Below are 21510 nucleotides of genomic sequence, written 5' to 3' on the forward strand. Positions count from 1 at the left end.
GAGCATACCTATCACAAACATGGCTACAAAGTACATTTCTGTTCTCTTTCACTACTCAACATTAGAAAAAGGGTAATTCATTATTTCTGTTGCCTATCTTACACATCAAAAGCACATTTGACAGCCTGTCAACTTTATTTTGAAAGGATGACAGGATGTGTGTGGTTTCTTAGCTTAATTGCATTTTTCCTCATTTTATTTTATGAGAGTAGGTGTCACTTTTTCTGGATGTGTCCTTTAAACTCCAAGTCATTTTAGACATTTAGTGATGCCAGCTGTTTTGAAGTAAGAGGCTTTAAATGACAGCTATCATATTAGAGAGAAAATATTTTCTATTACCTGTCTTTTGCATTTCCTCCACAGAAGGAATCAAAGTGACTGAAAACGAGCGACACCAGACAGCAAGAGTGACTTTTCCCCTCGATATTCCCTAATTTCCGAGTCAGGCATTACATTGTTTTGTTAAATCTCTCTTCAGATGTGTGCCTTGTGTGTTTGGACACTAAAGATGTACAGGAGCAACTAGAGGACGAACAGAGGACAGATGATTATCACAGCGCTCAGGGGCATCGTGGGTTGTGATCACTGGAGTGAACGAGTGAATCGTCCTCTCCAGCAGCTGTAGGTAGAATCTTTTAGAACAGATTTTGTAAATGCTTGATTCTTGTCTATGTTTCTGTAGGCAAACACACATTTATCAAATACACTGTTCTGAGCCTTTCTGTCTTGTGGCTGACCATCCTAGCACACATCCAGACTTGTGACATCTTATTATAGTCTGTTATTTCAAGTCTTTGCACTGATATCTACACATTCAAATGAAATCTCTAAAGCATGGTGCTTTCAATGACTTCTACTGTATTATGCAGTATTTATTTTTCTTTATTTAGGATTAACAAAAACACATTCCTAGCCACCAACAGCCAAACACACACAGGAAGCCTCAAAAGAATAATAGCACTTGACCATACAAGGGCACTTCTCTGCCTCCAGAAATTATGAAGTCTACAGGACCCGGTTCATGGATCAGGATTCTTTAGTGTTTTAGTGGAATTGATGACTAAAAGAAAACTGCTGCTGCTCAGTGAGTAAAAACTCTGACCTTCACACTGCAGTTAGACAATTATACAGCTGGACAATTAGGTTAAACCCTTTCTTTGCATTCCATTGTGTGTGTGTGTGTGTGTGTGTGTGTTGTATACAGTCAGTTTGGCTGTCAAGACTTATGGTTAGAAAAAAGGATAAAAAATAGCAAGTTAAGCCTCTTCACTTATTAATACATCAAAGACATAAGCCAAAAGTTGCTTGAGTGTATATTTGTGTCTGGGTTTGCTCATATATTTCTATCTTGGAGGGAACAAAGTGTGACCTTGAGTTTCTTTTCGTCCCAGATGCTGATTTTATGATTAAGGATTGGTTTGGCAGTTGAGCTTAGAATGAAATATAGGTTAAAGCTGATGCAATTTGTAATGCCTATAGTCACATAGAAGGAGTATTTAACTGAAAATAGCTTACAAACAGCAGGGAAATATACTGAAGTGCGGAGTTTATTGAAATGACTCACATTGTGTTAACTTAAAGTGGGCCAATAGTTTACATGAGCTATATGTGTGTCTACTTTACCATTACCCCAGGGCTGTGTGATCCATGTCACTTTACATTTTGATTGTTCATTTATTTATTTAGACTCCTTAGAATAATCTAATAACTAAAATATGGATCAAAAATGTTCTTGTTGACGGGCCCTCGGCGAAGTCCCGCCTCTTTGTTATTTAAGCTGAGGGCAGACTGGCGCTTCAGTGCTTCACAATAACCTCTCAAGGTGGTATTACAAGACAGGCAGGGGCTGGTCAGATATCAACATAGACATTTTTAAATAATGTTAACACAGTAACCTCTACACCTTCTGCTGGTGATGTTCATTTTTTGATTGTTTTAAGCTTAAATATTGGGTCATATCTTACAGATTTCCCCTTGTGAGGTTTGTTAGATATACGTAATTAGTCGATGGTCATCATAAAACAAAAATAACGATTGTGTGTGTGCACTTTTATGGCACATGGTGGAAAAGAACAGCACCAAGAAGAATGTGTTTCCCAGAATATATATATTTTACACACAAACAAAGCTACATTCATACATACATACAGTCTTACATTCATACAAATACATATCAGTTTATTGGATTTTTTTCTTTTATAATAAAAAGCCATTTGATATATTATTACTTTGTATACGGTGTTATACTGTAAGGGCTAGGTCACTGTTAAAAAGCATGCACTTTCTTTTGGTTGTGTCCAGATGAAGCGTTTGCAAATAATTCCAAGTGTTTGCCACAGGTCAGGCTACGTTCAGACTGCTGACCTTTTTTTTTCTCTGCCAATTTGGAGTTTAAGCAACTTTTAAGACACTCTATATCGTCTTAGTCACAATTCTGCTCTAGCATGAATTCCACATTCACAAACAAATCCCCACTTAGTCTCCGTATCACCAGACTTCGTACAGAAGTAGCAGCCATTGCTCCACAGACGCCATGCTTACCAAATGGTTCTCCTTCTCTTCTTCCTTATTATAATTCGATGAACTCATTAAAGCTACCACCACACTGACTTTAGTGGCCTCATGTTTACTGCATGTGACTTCTTTATTATAGTTTTTTTGCGCATGTGTGTACTTCACACTGGAGTCTGATCATTGGCCACAATAAAATTATGTAACAGCCAAAGAAAAAATTGGATCCGGGCAAGAAATCCAAAATTGGTCACAGTGTGAACGTAGCTGCTGAGTATCAGATTGGACCTCATCAGAAAATGTTGAATAAAAATGGCAACTCAAAGAGTGAACTAAGACCAGGTAGAGTTTCTGCTCCTGCTGTGTTTCTCTAATGTACCACGCTTCACCTGAAACAACCACTCAGAATTATTTGCAGATACTGTTTAACGTTGTAATGTCCGTGTTTGTTGTATTGCACTGATACTGATTTTTAATTAGGGCATTTCTTTGCCCTTCAGTCCTACCTTTCTCTTCTTTTTGTTCTTTTTTTTGTCCTTCGGAGGACTCCACATGTCCTGCAGTAACTGAAAAGTGGCTTCTTGGCATTTAGTTTGTGTACATTACATCCCACGATTTTGTCTTCAAAAGTCTTCTCCTCCGACTCAAAGTGGGTAAAATACTAGGGAGGGTTGGGATAGAATAGCTTGATTGATTATTGAAGAAGTTATTTTCTATTTTTTCCGTTTTTTTGCGGCCCTCTGATTCAATTGGTCCAACAATACCAAGGGAGCCCTCCTCTGCCTCTTACTCCTCTACTGATTGGGCGATGCAGGGCGTGACCTCAAACGGTATCCTCCCTGGGACAGATTGAGCGATCTGTGCTGGCAGTCCTGGGCTTGAGCCTCTGGTGGAGGAGAGGTCCTCCTTCAGGGGGGACGGGGTCAAAGAGCACGGCTCCGGCTCCAGGATTAGTGTAACCTCTTCGACCTGGAAAGACAGGAAGTGAAGCATTTTGAAAAGTGATTGGGTCGCTACAACTGTGCTGTGTCAGAGGTTAGTAGGGCTCTGTTCTAATATTTATTTGGCCAATTGTTTGTCATTTTAAACTTATCTCGTTGACGTTTCAGTTTTTAGGACTTTGGGGTTGCAGCAGAAACCAAAGCCCAGGGATTGGGGTTGTTCCAGTTGAAAGAACTCGCCTTTGTCAGCTCCTCCTCATCCTCCTCTTCGTGCTGCTCAGGGGTGTCTTCAGACTCGAGCTCTGGCTCCTCTCCAACCGTCTCCACTCCTCCGATCATGTCAACCATCTGTCCATTCAGCTGGCCGATGATCTCCCCCTGCAACAAGTCGAGTTCATTGATTTAATGTCCTGTCTTTTTCTGTGGAAGAGGACTCAACAGGTTAATGGCTTTTTAACAAGTTAGACCACAGACCGACATCAACCCTCACAGAAAGACAGAAACAGAGACAGAAGACAGAAAAGTAGGAAGTTAGAGATGCAGAATATGAGCTCCCATGTCCTGACCCCAGCTTGATTTGTTTATGCAGGACATCAGAGAGACAAGACACATACTTAGGTAAGTACAACAGACACAGATGCTGAATCCAAATGCCTAGAGTTGCAAACTTGCGGACTTCACAGCATGCTACTCCGAGGAGCAGGCAGATTTAAGGACTCCCTTTTGTCAAAAATTCATCAGGTCCACTAAAGGCTGTCATGCAGGCTTTTGGCAGTGCTCCATGCAGACATTCAGCCTGTCTCCTACCTTGCCGATTTCCCTGGCAGTTTGTCCCATCATTCACTGCACTACAGATGTGTGCTAAATACGCCTGCTGATATAAACAAATCCAGATCCAAAAGACAAAAAAAATGAGTGTCACACATGATGGAGAAGAACTCAAAAAAGGCTATTCCTGGGCAGTATATGAACATCAGCTTAATATTACTATGATAAGTGCACTATTTTCACCTTTGAAGACACACGCCTGACATCAAAGAAGATAAACCTCGGCTTCCTACAATAACAAGAGAGTATTAAATGCACAACAGGACATGCTGTCATCGTTACGGTGATTCTCGTCCCACTCCTAAATGGAGAGGCCTGTCCTGTTTGCCTTTGACTGTCTGCACAGTCACACCCCCCCGCGCCCTTGCAAACTACATCGGAATACATTAAAGCACCATCTAGTCCGCAAAGTCTGTAATCCGACCATTTGGATTCAGCAGGGGAGTGCCTACGTGGTGTGCCTCGACCAGCGCAGCTCCCCACAGGTCAGCGAGCCGGGGGTGGGTGGGAGGGCCAAGGCTGTGGATGGTGCTGTTGGGTGTGGCTTGGAGGGAATGGGAGGCACTATGTAGCCTTTGCTCCATAGACTGTAGTCAGAGATAGGAGAGGAAGGAAAGAGAATTAATAAAGATGGACTGTAATGTAGACTTAATATATTTCCAAAGGGTCCATTTGTTTTTTAATGACTCAAACTAAATATAACCATCCTTAAGAGATCCTGCAGCTCCTTAGAGTTTCAGGACAATATACACGTTAATGAATTAGTTTTACTTGCTGCTACCTCACCCTCTTTTTATATCTGGTTACTTTTTTAATATGCTGCTGCTTGATTTTATTTTGTTCTTGCCTCTTTATTTAATATGCTACTCTACTCTTCTTATTCTTGTCTGAGCTGTCCCTTTGCTGTAACAAAGTTAATTTCCCCCATGGTGGGAATAATAAAGGATTTCTAAATGCTACAATGAGCTACTGCATCACAACACATTCCAGCTAAGTATAAAAAAAATCTAAGCAAATGACAAAGCATTTTATTCCTTCAGCATTTAGCAGTCTGTGCCAGAGACCTGTGAAGGACTTCCTTTCAGTCACTAACAAAGGTCTGCATCTACTTTATATACCCTTATACATGATGAGTCAGGGATGGTGATGTCTAAGGCTCTTATGCTCGAAGAGTTGACGGACTGATGGAAAGTTTTATTATAAATGAAATGTGATATATTAAATATCTCCTTCAGAAGGGAAACCATAATGATACACACAGCAGAGCTAACAAGCTCATTTCTTCTGTGGTCTCGGATCAGCGCGCCCTTTTTAAGACACAGTCACTGACCTTTTCAAACTATTATTTCATAACCCTCGGGCGCTTAATGAGCTCTGAGATGTACCAATGCTGGAGCATCCACCGTAGACCTAAAAGTCTTGAGGTGTCACTGTTCATCATGACTCACTACATTTGCAGAAAAGCTCCCTCCAGCCTGAGAGATGGATATCAGCGGTGAAGCCTTTCATTTAAACATGGAACTGTGTCCTAAGAATGACTTCTTTTATACTAAACAACTAATTTCAACTGGCAAAAACATTTTGAAGGAAGCCGGTTGCTGCTAGTCTTTCAAATTACTGTTCACTCTATTTGATTATGTAACCCCACGTAGCTTTGAGTTTCCAAAACACAAACATTTCAGCCTTAATGATTCATCTTCAGAAAATTTTTTGGGGAAACAAATAAAGAAATACACTGACGATGTTAATGTCCCTCTTACATATGATAATAATAATTTCAAAAATAATAGGTTATATTTTTATGTTAGAAAACAGACAAGTGTCTGATGGTAGCGCTGTAAAACTGCATCTGTGTTTTTGGCACGATGAAGCTTTTTCAACCTACCTAGCTTAAATGTGTTGTGATGCAGTAGCTCACTATAGCATTGCTGTCCATTACTGAAGAAGCTGAATGCTTCAAGCTAATAGCGAATGCGCTGCTTAACATGTTTACCACCTTTGATGCTACCACAGCTTAATAGCACTATTAGATTGTACTTCACCCTACAATATTTAATCTTTAATCGTACATCCTGTTACTGTATATTTAACTCTATTTGCATGTACATAGAATCCTGCATATACTAGGTCACTTTCAACATTCCATGCATATACTTAGCTTATTGTGTTTATTTATTTTTCTTACATGTATATACTTCATCTGCACTACTTATAGACTGGTGTAACAAAATACCTGCACTATTGTACTCTTATTTAATCTAATCTTTTTTTTAATGATTTTGTTATCTTTATTTTATTATTTTGTCTTATGTCCTTTTATAATATGCTGCATTATTGGAGGAGCTTGCCATAACTACACTGTAGCTACTGTGCATTTGATAAGAAAGAACCTTGATCCTTGAGATGTACATCAGAGACAGGTTGGAATGCCACTAGATTTAATATTATCTGCTGATGTCGCTCTTTCCACTCAAGTATTCTGTTGAAATCCAGTTATGTAGCCGTTTGGGCAAATTCAGACCCCCAACAGTTGGTGCTGGTTTACCTGATGCTGCTCATTCCATAGAGGAAGGCTCTATTACACACTGCATGAATGAACAGTATTGGTACAGCTCACCTGTTGTTGTTGTTGGTACTGCAGGAACTGTTGCTGCTGGAACTGGTGAAGGTGTTGGAGCTGTTGGAGTTGGTTCTGCTGCTGCAAGGTGAAATGATGCTGCTGAAGGTAATTGCCCACCGTCCCCTCATACCCCTCACCGGGAGTCCCCGCTGGTCCACTGCCGCCACCTGGAACCACAAATACACACTCGCGGCTCAGAGACACAGGCTACTGTTAAAAAGTGTAGAGAATAGATTCAGTTCTTACCTGCACTCATGATGTATGAGCCTGCAGCAGGCGAGGCCATGCCCGAGGGCTGGCTGGTGATGGGGTCCCAGGCGTCAGAGGACGACAGGCAGTACAAGCCCTGTGACACGTAGGTGTGAGGCCAGACGTCCGCCGAGGAGTGGTGGAGCACCTGGTCTGCAAGGGGGACAGAGAGGTGAGAGGAGTGAGACAAATGAGGACAGTGTAGTAGGGAAACGAAAGGATAGTGATTCATTACAGAATTCCACAAACCAGTTTTTATTATTTTCTCTTCACTTTTGGGATTAAACAGAGTCATTATTCAAAGATTTGAAATTGTCCTTCTTTTAGATAACATAAGACAGTTATAACATTAGACTTTGACACCTCAGCCTGCTCACACAAGAGCTTTTATCTCTTGAAAAACAAAAAAAACACTTGCATTACAATGTTTTGTTGGGATGTACTCTGTGTAAATACACTGTAATAGAGTAATAAAGAAGATACTTCATCCAACCTCAGACCCAGGGCTGTGGATTAAGACATGAGCGACATAGCATGAACCAGCCCTCATCTTAAAGCAACCAACTGTTACCATTTTAATGTAAAAATTATTAGCATATTTGCATTTATGTTCTTAGTATAGAGCGCGCACCTGAAATTCAACTGACTGTGGAGGAGAAACATCCCCTCAGCTCTTTAGCTGATATTACAGCAGAAAACAACTTAATTGCTGCTTTGTGTGTGTGTGTACATCTGTGTTGGTGTTGCATGCTAAATAAAGCACAAAGCCAAACACATATGGCAGTGGTAATGAGAGGAGTGCTAAGTCCTTGTGCTAACCTACAGGCTCCCTCAGGCTTTGGCAGCGCTCTGCTTTGCGTCACTCCAGCGATAACTAAAAAATAACAATTTTTCAGTGTTTTTCAAATGAATTCTGTGGTATTTTTGAACCTCCAGAAATAGACCCACTTGCCTTCTCTTCTCTTTGTGTTATCATCCTATTTGCGACTAAATTAAGCACCTTGGATGTGATCATAATATCAGTTTGTTTACTCAACTGTCTTTCTTTCATTCAGCCAAGATTAACGTCATCATTACTTCAACTCTTCTTTTGTGCAGAACTCGCACCCTTATCACACTCTAATGAGAATGTGTTCTGATATTTCAGAACTGACTGGCTGTCATCAGAGTTTGTCATTTGGGAGTTTTTGAGCGAGTGCCCGGTAGCAGTAAAAGGCGGTAGTGTGCAGCTGTGTGCCCGCCCTCCAAAAGTCCTTTACAGCTGCTCGTCAGAATCACTGACTCTGCGTTTTGGGGTTTTTTTAGGTTCCAATGGGGCTTTAATTTTTCCAAAACTGTGCATCTACGCACAATTCAAAACATAATAGTTTACTGTGTGGTCTCAAGACATATGAGAAGTGCTATTATACTACAATCTGCTGCAAAATGTCTGTAATGCTGTGACTGTTTTATGCATTACATGAATACAACTAAACACATGACCAATATTCCTCCCCAACATTCAACCTCTAACTCTGGGTTAATGTTGATTGCCTTACCATATCTTCTCAATGGTTCCACACTGTGTCTTATAGCTATTTGCAGGAAGGTTTAAGGTGCAGTACCTCTGCTGGTGATGCTCTCCTGGTTGACCTCGCTGAGGTGAGCGACGCTGCCCTGGTTGGAGCCGGCTCCCATACTCTCCCCGTCCATTGAGTTCCAGCCAAACAGAGTCGCCTCAGAGATGGCAAACTGCTGCATTATACCTAAAGAGTGGGAGTTAAATAACTGTTAGATGTTCTAGCTAAATGAAACACAATTGTCATGCATACAACAAATCCCAGTCGTAGCTTTGCTGAAACATAAAAATGTAAATAAGGCGTGGAGTAAAATAAAAAAGTGATCAAGCCAAGCAGGAAATCTGATGCGGATAAATAAAGGAATAACAAATTATCCGTTTAACTCTGGTAGAAGTACCAGATGGGCCACAAGCACAACCAATGGCACTTTCCCAAAGCTAGTTAAACATTTCCGCAAAGTTTAAAAACATCAAGTAATTTGAAGTTAAGGTTGCATATAGCCCTAAAACGTAGCTTACCTCTGGTTACTTACTTTAAACATACCTGTTTGCTATCGACAAAGTTATATCAGGACTCAGCAAGCCTGAATATTTTCAGTAACCCACCAGTTTCTACTGTACCATGGACAGTGATAAATCTCACTTCAGTATATAGCACCTAAAGGTTTGGCTTATTTTAGTTTTATGACTTCATGACAGTCACTTTGGATAATAGCATCTGCTAAATCAAATGGTATGACAAAAAAGACCTTACTGTGAACTTTCCGATATCCCCTCACCTGCAGCGAAGCGAGCCTCCTTCTCTCCGTCACTGAGGTCACTGTAGGCATCATTCTCGATCCTCCTCTCCTCCCTCTGCAGGCTGGTGTGCACCGCGCTCCCCAGCGGCCCCGCAGTTGGTTTGCCCCAGCTCTGCCACTCGATCATGTGGGCAACGCGACCGTGGGCCATGGCAGTGGGCTTGGTCACTTTGTCCTTCATGGAGCGAGACACACCTACCACAGGTATGGGGGAAGCAGGAGGGGCACACACACACACACACACACACACATACAGACAACACACACCAGACACACACAAACACTGTCAGAACTACTTCTGGCCTCTGCAGTTGATGACACCTCCAGCTGAGCCCCGGGGGGGGGGGGTGTATGATAATGAGAGGGAAACTGTCTAATGAATGAAACTGTCTAATGCCAATGGGGTAAAGAATGTACTGGAATGATGTTTGTTCAGTCTGTGGGTCTGAGAACATGGCTATTCATAGTATTTTCAAATACATTAAGTAGTCCATGAATATCTATTCCGTTACCTAAGGTAGGTTTAAGGAACAATTTCTCTTTTTTAGCAAAAATCTGCCTGATATTTAAACCTTCAATCTCTTACTTAACGAGCCTCCAGCTGGTGTAGTATAGAGTTTCATTCCTAAATGCCATGATACACAACAGAGTGTGAATATGTATTTGTTTGAAACAAACGTGCTGCTAACCTTTAAACCACTGCTGCTTCAAACGTCCATCAGTAGAGCTAAGCCCCAGAATATCAACCGGCTACTACAAAGTACCTTCACCAAAACCTTTTACATTTTCCACTTTTCAGTTATTACCCCCATGCCGATCATCAAAATGAGTCTTCACAGTCTCCACTCACCATCTGTTCATTTCAATCTCATCATATTCTATTCTATTTTAAATGATCACGACGTATGTGACTGATATGGATGTGCAGAGAATGATGATAAAATCTAACATGACCTCATTTACTAATGAGTGGGTTCTGAAATGTTACTTAAAAAAGATAAACTGTCTCAGTCTGTTGAGATTCAGATAAAAACTGGGTACACTATAAAGGTAAGTACTCCTTTAGTTGTTCTTTCTTGAACTCATTAATAAAAATGAATAACAACATCTTACATCTCTGGGATCTTATTAAATAAAAGTGTGAAATATTAAGATACATTTATGAAAGCGGATCTTATTAGTACTTAAATAGATTAAATACATTTCATTATCTGAATCTGCATCATAAAAATGCAGATTTCCGCAAAACCAGTCAGAGGCCAGGTGACATGAGCTAACTATGGTGACGAATTTGATAGGGTTGCTTGTGTGCTTGATTCAAACAGAAGAGAACTCGGATGACAGCTGAAACGCTGACTAACCCATATTAATGATTAAAGTCATTACTCATCTCCCGGTAAACAGAATAAATGAGATTCATTAGACTTTGTGTAATTAAAAGCGTCGAGAGAGGCACAGGAAAGTCATCGTTGGGTGTAAACACACGTTAAGGAGGGTCCACTGGCAAATCTCTTCCTAATTAAGATGCAAATGCAGGATTGAAACCAGGGATATATACTCTGAGACAAACACTCGCACAGAGGCTGATCAATGAAAAATGAAATTAAAATCAAACAGACGTTTATAAACAAGGACAGAGCTTTGGAAATTGTCCCCCCCCCCCCGGTCCAGGGGACAACATACAGGCTGAGTTATAAATAGAAAAAAAATTTCCCCCTTAGACAAAGAGAGCCAATCTCATTTGAAAATCAAACAATCCCTGTGGAGTCTAATTGGAGATGGAAATAGGAATTGAAAGAATGGGGATGAGGGGTGAGGGAGGGTGTTGGGGTCCTGGCTATTCAAAGGCTTACAAAATAATGCTAAACCCTTTTAAATTATACCAACAGATTTATTCAAAGTGCACCAGACACAAAAACAAAAGGACACTTTTTACACAGACACTCTGCTACACTCAAACACTGCAAAGCACAGAGCACTACAGTTGCAAACACAAATATAACACACAAGAGGCACTGGCCACTTGAAGTCACGACACAAAAGAGCCACTTCTTCACATATATATCGGGCCACACCACCACCAGCACTGCCACGGTACGAATATACTACATATCCCAACACACCTGTGGAGATGCTACTGTAGGTCATTACAGTAAGTAATCTCACTTACTTTAGTTTATTTGAAATAAAAAGATCTGATTGGATTTCCATCAATGACTCTGCGAAATGCGTCATTGACGTCTGTTGTTGTTGTGTCAATGGAAGAGAAGGTAAAGTAGGGAGTGATAAAGGAAGGGGCACCCACAGGGTGGCCATGTTGGTTCCAAGCTCCTCCTCCCGCTGCTCTAGAGTGAAGTTGTTGTCGAGGCAAAGTTTGATTTAGAAAATCCACCGTTTATGGCAAAGGTGAAAAGATAATTTCAGTTTTTTTCCCCCAAGTGTGTCGGATGATTTTCTTTTGGTGTGCAGGCAGTGCAGAAACTAAGTGAGAGTACAGGCAGAATGGAGTTTTTATTTTTAAAACATATCTAAAGCAAAAGCACCTCCAGATGCAAGATAACCTCTGGTATCCTAGAGGCCATAAACAGCCCTACGGACTGTCCCTCATTTAATGTTCCTAATGTGTAATCAATTAAAGATATTCCCTCCAAATAAATATAATTTAAAATGACACACAGTAGGTAAAAACCTTTGGGGCAAATAAGCAGTTCTTTGATATCATTCTTAATTAGTTTGTTTTCATAGCTGTAGACTAGCATAAGTATTTGGAGGTAGGATGTTAAGCCATATGAGATATTTTTTATGGTCTTTATAAGTTGATGGTTTTTGTTTTTGCATGAGAAGCAGCCTCTTTGATTTTAGCATGTTACATAAGTAACCATTACATTTCAAGCATAATGAATACTAAGTATTTGAAACTGTTTTGAATTGGTCTTCATGCCACATTTACTCTGAATTCTATTGAAAATGCACAAATGGAAAAATGATGCGGCAGATACTGGTAGTTATTTAAAACCAAACCACACATTGATCATTCAGCTCCTGCACGGCTGCAACAAATAACCATTTGAATATCACGTAAATAAACCCAAAACTATCTTTTACACAGCGGGGAAAGGAAGTTTAGCCCCCGTTACTTCTCAACAACAACTTCACCCTTGACCCTCTGTGGAGCACATGGAGTCAACATGGGGGCTGTTTTACCATCTAGCAGCACAGACACACACCTGACACACCTGTCAGAGAGGACTTAGCCAGAGCGCCGATCCCATAGGCCTGAGGGGGCTTCCTCTTGAGGCGAGGAAGAATGGAAGTAGTGTCCTCCATGGACAACTGAAGAGAGAAGGAGAAAGATAAAGAGTGGTTGAAGCAGAGAGGGTTTACCGAAAAATAAAGAGATGAGGGAATTCAAGAGAAAGGAGGATGTAGATCAAATAAATCCAATGTCAGGTAAAATAACAAGATCAGAATAGATGTAAGAGAGAGAATAAAATAAATTGACGTGAAGAGAGCAAATATTTTGAAGATTCATAAAATAGTTGAGTAGAGATAGAAGCAGAGAAGGGAGATTGTTTTAGAGGGAATAAGAAAGCAGGGTTAGTTATTCAAACACCTCGTGAATGACCTGCAGGGATCATTGCTTGGAAAGAAGAGACTTTAAGCTGTGCTGTGGCTAAAAGAAAAATGTATGCTTAATTAACGATTCAAATGCAGTTAAAATAGGAACAGAGAGTCTGGTGAGCTCAGCAGCTGGTAGTAGGTGGCAAATCCCCATGAAAACTTGATGATAAGGAACCTTTTGTGATTGATTTATGGATTTTAGTTGTAAAAGGTTAGACGAGTTATGGAAATTAGTAAAGAAATTTAGAAGTTCAAGTTTAGTAAGGAGATGTTTATATTATAATACAGGATTAAAACTGTGTTCTCTAGTCAAACAGCAGTATTCTTTCTAAAATACATTTAGTTATCTGTTTTTTAATGTAGAAAATAGAGCGATAAGTGAAACCTCCCTCCATATCCACCTCTTTCCTAACAGCCTTTAATATATAATGTCAGATTAGTGAGGTTTTTTAAGGTAAAATTGATTCATAAATATACTCAAATGCTGTTCCTCAGAAACTATTTTTAAAGCCAGGCGATGAAAATCAAAGACCAGTCACACCAACCTGAAACTGCTCACCCTGATGCTTTTGTGATTTGTACTCCTGGCGCCAGTGCTCATACTGTAACAAACCAACAAGCAGACTAATGAAACACAGAGCCCCGCTCCTAATGGAGTCCTCCTGATTGCAGTCGGAACCAGAACCATGCAGACTGTGTTACACCAGGGATTGTGTGGTAGATTTGATGTGATATATATATATATATATATATATATTGAATAAGGAAAAGCTCATATTATCTGGTCCCTCTGCAATGAACAAGTGTAGTATCATGAAGTGTGTACCTGTCTGCTTTGTATGTAACAGTGACATTGTATGGTGAAGTAACACTGCAGTGAGTCGGCAGGCATACAGATGTAGTTAGTATAGCAATCCATGATTATGGATTTGTCCTCCATTAGTCTGGTGTCCACTAGAAAAAGTGTTCAATCTCCAATAAACAAGAAGTGAACACATATTTCCCTAATTCTATTTTGTACTATCCTTTACTGCTAAGTCAAACCAACATACATTGAACGGACCTCTGTTCAAAAATGTTTAAAAATTAAGCAGAATTTTGGACTCTAATCAAATCTGTAAAAGATAAATAGATGTTCAAACACTACCTCTGCGCACCAAACAGCAGGCATTTAGTGACTAGCTGAGGAATAAAGTAGAATATCTAAGAGTGTGTGTAGACCAATAAAAACATATTGGACACTCTTCAGTTGGAATGACAGAATTTGCTTTGTGTCTACTTTTGTTTATTTGTTTATAAACACGTCCACCAGAACAAGGCCACAAAACCAACAACTCAGTTACTTCTACTGAATAACAGGAGAAAGCCTTTACTTGGTTAAAGTGCGATATCCAGAACAAAGTATCATTTGTATATCTAACAAATTTGCTTGCATTTGTTAATCCTAAGTGATCTCAAAGTGAAACTCCGATTTGTTTAGGTCAGTAAGTACTTTATGTACAAGAATATTTTCAAGACTCTGTTGCTTGAAACAGAAGTGTGTCCCTCTGACGTATTTGCCTCCAAGCATATGTGGGTCAACAAAATTCACATTGTGCAAATCAATTCTGCTGAATGTACAGAATCCGATTAGAGATTAACATCACCAAGCAGTGCCTTCAGTGAAAAACTGGGACTTCTGCGAAGGCTTCAGTCGTGGTCAAAGCTTATTACAGCCTGTTATCTGTGACTCTGTATGTATATGAGGCTAGCAGTACAGTAAATTAGCAGAGGACCACGAGAGGATACCATTGGTGGGGGGGTTTTGAGGAAGAAAAGACAAACTGGAGGATAAGAAGAGGGAGTGGGAGAGATAGATAAGAGAGGGAAAGAGAGAGTGGCAGGAAAGGATCAACATGTCGGATGCAGATTTGTGTCCGCTAAGCCCAAACATAGGTGGATGAGTGATTGAGGGGGAAATTAAAGGAGCAGATTTCACAAAGAGACTTACATTGATCCTTTCCCAGGAAAACTCTGGATGGCCATGCTGGGTGTGGTATAAGAGGGGAGGAAGGAGAGGGAGAAGGGGAGGAGAAACATACAGGTGTAGCAAGGGCGGGAAGAGAAGAGGTAGATTTAAAGAAGGGAGGAGAAGGTTCGGGACATAGAAACTGGTCTCAAGCCTAATTCTTGAGTTCTTGCAATTGGAATTAGTCTGCCCTGTCTAGGGGAGTTTAAATTGATTTAGAAAGGTCACGAGATGCTGCAGTTTAAAATATAACTTCTTCATATTTAAAGTGAATCTGATCTTAAAAACTGCCTTAAAGTTTCAAAGTGCTGTTATTGTTGGTGCTACTCTTCCCTATTAGCTGCCAACAACACAGCACACACATCATTTGGTTCCAAACAACGTAGATTTTATGACGTTTTTCTTGTCCATTGATGTTGATATGAAAACCAGATGGATCTACTTTATTGTTAGCAACATGGCTAATGCTAGGTTCCTGTCTAACTTAACTGTCTAAAGCAAGAAACAACCATACAAAAATAACCCCAACCTCAATGCTATAATAAAGGAAGAGTCAAATAACCTGTAGTATGAATAGGAAGGCATGTTTTATAACATACTAATAACGAAGTTTGTATGTTGCCAGTCTAAACTCTGATGGTGTTATTATACAGCTATTGCGTCGTGCAATCAACATAAACCTTGTTATAATATGTTGAAGCAAAAATGTTGTCTTTGCCTTCTCAAATGGAGAAAAAAGTTACATATTTTAAGTTTGAATTTGCCTTTTTCTGTGTGTAAACCAAGCCTATGTGTAACAGTGTAACAGCTTTCAGTCATGGTGTAGAATGACACAGGGTGTTGCTGGCATGGGACGGGAGATATATAGAAATTGAGTGTAGTTTATGTGCTGTCAGCTGCACCAACCCTCTTTATCCATCTACACTGCCCAGAATGTTTAGGTAACCAATGGATACCATTCAGCAGTGACCCTATTGCTAGGGGCAACAGCTAATCTGATGGTAGACTAAACCTGGACGCTGTCAATCGTGTGTCCTCATACACGTGCACATACAAACACACAGAGAATCAGGCGTATTAATCATGCTGTACAACAAGCCCAAAGGAGGGGGGGAACATTTTCAAATCTGGCAAAGAATTTAAATACTCTGCTGTCAAAAGAGATTTTTTTTGCCCTTTGTCAAAGCACCCGTATACTGTAGTTTCTCTGGTGGCACTTTAAGCTTGTTATCACAGCTGTAACATTCAAAGCCACAAATTAGTCTGCATGAGAGGTGACGCGGAAAACGCCCTAAACCTATCAAAGTAAATGCCAACTTTGAGACAAACTTCTCTTCAATCTTGTGGCTGTATTGTTTATGAAGATGATTATACTTGATACTTTTCTAAACTTCTCAGCAGCATTTATGGAGTCTACCTTACCAACCTTCTCATTTCTGTATGTAGCATTTCAAAGGGTTTGGCTTATTTGAAGTCAATGCACTAGCACTTAAAAAGATTTGGTTGTTCAAAGCTAATGTTTGAGTTTGTATCTTCATGATAGATTGCGCTTAATGTAAGTTGCTTTGGATGAAAGCATCGACTGAATTAAATCTAAATAATCAATCTCCTGTATTTGATACGAAAAAGTGATGGTTACAGAAGAGCTTATGCTGTCCTACACCCACTCATAGCTATAAAGAAAGAAATCTCAATCTGTGGGTAGGGTTTGGCATTTTAAAAATCCTCTCTGTATGGTTAAGAATAAAACGCTTCCAAAAATACAGCATTTACACTGCCAAAAACGCTCGCCACTCTTTGGTCGTCCTGCTTCTGCTGTATAAGTTTCTTTAATTTGTAAAGCTTTGTAGGGCCAATTTTAGTTATAAAAGTGTATTAATTATAGTCAACTGTTATTACCTTATCACTTATTAATCCTGTAATACATATCAATTAAATACCAAACGTATTCACTAATGCTTGTGATTTTGGACTACTAATTGTCATGATATGCTATTTCCTGTAAGCAGAATTGCCCAAAGCCAACAGTAATAACACGTTCATACCCTAGATTTATGAATCAACCGCATTTCATTGTGAGGGAAGATGTTCCTCTCTTATTGCACCTTCAATTGTGTGATAGAAAAATATACAAAAGATGGGTTTTTACATAAAAATCTAATCTTGAGCAGCTGTTACGGCGCATCCTTCATTCCCACAAGGCCCTCCAAAGAAGCCCACCAAATAATAATAAAAATGCTAATACAGTGATAACATGGCTGCTGGAAAACCACCTTTCAGAAAGCGGCAAAGCAGTGGTGTTAAAACATTAAGATGGAGCTCGGCCTCCGTCTTTGAATTTATTCATGCTTTAATAAGCAGATGCTGGGCTCAGAGAATCTATAACTACAAGATTTCTTATGAATGTGAATTTGGGTCTGAGTTGGTTTAAGGCCTTGCTGCCCTGATTAACATTTGTCCTCTGGTGTCAAATAAAGCGAACGGTTAGCAAATTGAAACTATGGACGAGCCAAAGCTGAAAGCTAGAATTAATTTTGACTTCCTGAAGGCCCCTTTCGCTTTCTGGGAAGCTTCGATGTAATATTCATGTCAGATATGTTTATTTTCCTGACATGTGAATCAGGAATAAGAATAATCCTCCTCTAACAAAGCAGCCGCTGAGATTGCAGAGGGATTTAGAAAAGCCTTTTACAAGTCGCAAATCGCTTTGTTGGGTTTTTGTGTCAGATCCTTATTAACAAGTGCAGAGGAATATCTGGGGATTCATTTATACGGTAGCATGCACACCTGCGTCACAACTAGACCGGAGCAAAACTATATAAGAAGAAATAACATCAGTGACTTTTTTATCACGATAATCAATAAGACTCATTGTGGTAAACTAACACAGCTGACAGACTAAACTGTATAATTGAATAATGGTTTATATAATCCCTAAAGCTAATGACCATGCTCAGCAATGGGCCTGCAGCTTTGAGTGAGGCGAATTAACTTTTCAACAACTAAAATAAATCACTCAGAGATCCGAGGAAGAACCACCTCATCATTAGTTGGAAAAATAATGGACTCGATTGTCACTCAGAAGAGAAAACTGCTTAAATAAAGGGCAGTTCATTGTTGTCTGCTTAGCAATTGCCTAATTAAATGTTAATGTATTCAATGTATAACCTATGCCGACCTGTTAGAGTCCTGTTGATTGTAAAACAACTGTTTGACCACTTAACTTAATCGTTAATCGTAGCCTTTGGTGCATTTTATTAAAAAATACACTTTACTTAATAACATATTGTAAAAGGGAGAACCTATAAAATGACTGACCAGGTGTGCAGAAGTATTATTAATAGCAGCAAAAATATTTAGATTTAGTTCATTTATAGCTTTTTTTGTTTATTACTGATCCATTAAGAATTATTTGATGCCATTTAACTATACCATATTCACCATTTGCTAATTAGCACCAAACACAAAGAACATTTGAACAGACGATGACCGGTCAGTCAGAAAATATATTTTTATCAGGGGACATGACTGTTTGGACAAATTTGGCAATGGCAATCCATCCAATAGTTGCTAAGATATTTTGCGAAGATCACACAGCAGGATTCATCCTCAGTCACAGATCCCCAACCAACAGTTCATGAGATATTTATGTCCGGACCAAAGTGATGGACTGAGTTGTTTTTGCTGGATTTACGGCATTACAATGGCTCAAAAAATACATTTCCTTTCTTTAATATGAGGTAAGGATACAGCACAGTGAGTTTATGCCAGTACATTTTATTCAGAATTAAACCCAATTTACACAGTAGCCAAACCCTGGAATTACTGTGTTGTCATCTGATGCCACAAAGCCTAGAAATACTTGGTCCCATCGACTCATTACAAAAGAACTATTCTAGCTTTCAGTACAAACACATAAATACCCTTTTTAAATCATTAGGTCCCTAAAGGCTCCATCTGTATCCAGTTTTCTTTATGAATCCATCATTAATATCAAACACAGGCCCAGCTGATCAGGCAATCTTTGGCTTGGATAACCCTGTCAGCCTTTGCAATTACTTTGTGTTGTGCTTGATGGAAGAACGTTGTGTGTTGCCCTTTACAAGTTATTTATTCAGGAAATGCAAACACAACAATGTTCAGGGTCGTAGTCTAACTTAAAATAAGTAAATAAACTGTATAGGAGGTTTTAATCAGGATTCTTTTGAGTTAAACGTGTGAGGAGCTGGTTATAGTGGTTGTTGTGGAAATTCCACACTTAATCACCTTCTGGTAAGAAAAGAACAAATCTACAAGCTTCAAATCAAAGTTGTGTTATTTAATAAAGAGCAGAGCATTTAACAGAATCAATTCCAGCTGGAGGCCAGATAACCAGCACAACCAAAATACTACAGGATCTGACCCCGATCAAACATTAAACCAGATTCTTAAAGGGAAGGAAGAAGGGGAAGAGCCAATCACATTCTGAACATTTGGTCAGAAGGACAAACTGCAGGCAACAAGGCAGTTTATATTACAACAAAGGACAGAGAGACAGACATTTGTCTTTCTTAGGAAGTCAATATTTTAGCAGCTTGATGTGAATTTCATTAGTGAGATGTGGATTGAAACTGTGGGAAAGTCTAACTGCAGAAGAAACTTACAGTGACTTATATATATATAATTAAATGGGACTATTATACATTTCTACGATAGTGGTGTCATCTCTGACCTTGGACAGAGTGTGTTTAACACAGCTTGCGTCAGAGGTTGCAGGATTCGGACTCAGACACACCTCTGAGTGTGTGAATGTTAAGCTCTCCTGGACAAAAAACTCACGCATGATCACCATCTTTGTAATGAGCGTTTGCTCATATTTTGTATTCATATCAACACCATAAAGTATACAACAGCTGCGCCTCTCCCTGTTGCCTCGCCAATATTGTATTTTCCTGAATGGAAGTCAAATGTGGCAGCATAATGAGAATGAAACTCAAATCCATTCAGCTACGATAACATTGAAGGTCTTTCAGCTCAACTTTTAACTCTGTGCCCAGCTGGTTAAATCACAATTATGCCATCATAAAGCATTTTCCTGAAGCAGGCAGTTTAACAAATAATGTCTACCTATCCATCTGTCCATGTTCTATACCTGTTTACCTTATCAGGGTCACGGTGCCTTGGTACAATATAATGTACTGTGGATGGATTGCACGTCATAGCAGGAGCATACCACCCGTTATTCAACTGCATACAATAATATATACGCAAATTGTTTATTTGACAAAATATTCAACTATATCTTACAATAATGACAGGAATTCAGTAAATGCTTAAGAATCTTTTCAGGGAGGCAAAGAAAAAAACAGAGTGGCGGATGAATTTTGCAGGTTAGGAGTTCTTATTAATTTCATATTCTTTTACAACTTTGGAGGTTGGAAGCTTATCAGTGGAACAATACGTGACATAAGTAAGTCATATTATTATAGTGTATAATAGAAACCAATGATGGGATTTTGTACTACATGCAAGATAAGCAACTGAATTAAAACATGTAGAACTGTGGATTTATTTTGCTTTCAGAGCTGAATATCTTTTAGGAATTTCATTAACTTTAATGCCAGTGTGAACGCACCATAAGACTTTTTTTTATACCCAAAAAAGGGCTTACATTTTCAAATATAATTTGAAAATGCAGTTTGAAAAGCTTCTATGGGAAAACATTGCAGCATTAAAATGGGAAACATTAAATAAATCATATAATGACGAAATGTCTAGCCGCAGCTTTCAAGAAAATTTCTTTATAGAATCGTTTTTTAGAAACTAATTTGAAGCCCTGAACCGAGGATCAGGGCTTCAAATAGGTCTTTTGTTTAGCTGCACCCTATATCATTTAGATCTGTTTGTGTTTTCCATCCTTTTGATCAGGCTTTCGAGAATTTGGCAGGCGTTTATCCTCAGAGGAGATCTGTCAGGAGCACTCACTATTGATCGGACTTTTAGTGGAACCACAAATAGGCTAATATTTCAGCTAATGTGCCTTTTTACTGAGGCTAATGCTGCAGGGGCGTTTCCTCACTGAAGTTGATAGCGTTGTAATGTGTGGGTGCAGCATGATGAGCTCATAGCTTAGACTCCCCTTCATTAGTAAAACTTGAGCTGTTGTTTGTGTCTGGTATACTTTTCAGTGGTTTATTGCTTAATGCAGTACAAAACAAGGAAACCAAACTTTGACCCTTTCTCAACTATTTGACATATTGCAATAAAATATAAACGGACATTCATGGTACCCAGAGGATAAATCCTACTGACTTCAGAGATACCCTGACTTTCTCGTTGGTGCCGCCATGAGGCTGATTACATTTTTGAAATAATTGCTGGGAAGTTTACTACAC

At 39.4% G+C, this 21510-nt stretch overlaps 1 protein-coding gene across 7 annotated transcripts in view; it reads right to left on the reverse strand.

The window, feature by feature from the left end:
- Nucleotides 1–890: 890 nt before the first annotated feature.
- LOC134875280 (uncharacterized) overlaps nucleotides 891–21510 on the reverse strand; it is a 48285-nt gene continuing 27665 nt past the window's right edge. For 2 of the 7 annotated variants that reach the window (XM_063899790.1, XM_063899789.1), the window contains exons 3-10: nucleotides 12744–12840; nucleotides 9487–9702; nucleotides 8754–8894; nucleotides 7147–7302; nucleotides 6898–7067; nucleotides 4733–4867; nucleotides 3693–3830; nucleotides 891–3480 (exon numbers count right to left, since the gene is read on the reverse strand). In XM_063899790.1, coding sequence (XP_063755860.1) covers nucleotides 3298–3480; nucleotides 3693–3830; nucleotides 4733–4867; nucleotides 6898–7067; nucleotides 7147–7302; nucleotides 8754–8894; nucleotides 9487–9702; nucleotides 12744–12840 — 1236 coding nt within the window. In that variant the 3' untranslated portion in view covers nucleotides 891–3297. Of the gene's footprint in view, nucleotides 3481–3692; nucleotides 3831–4732; nucleotides 4868–6897; nucleotides 7068–7146; nucleotides 7303–8753; nucleotides 8895–9486; nucleotides 9703–12734; nucleotides 12841–21510 lie in introns of all 7 variants that reach the window. The other 5 variants (XM_063899788.1, XM_063899787.1, XM_063899785.1 and 2 more) reach the window with 5 other exon arrangements.

The sequence above is a fragment of the Eleginops maclovinus genome, chromosome 13 (assembly GCF_036324505.1).
Source record: "Eleginops maclovinus isolate JMC-PN-2008 ecotype Puerto Natales chromosome 13, JC_Emac_rtc_rv5, whole genome shotgun sequence".
NCBI classification, from domain to species: Eukaryota; Metazoa; Chordata; class Actinopteri; order Perciformes; family Eleginopidae; genus Eleginops; species Eleginops maclovinus.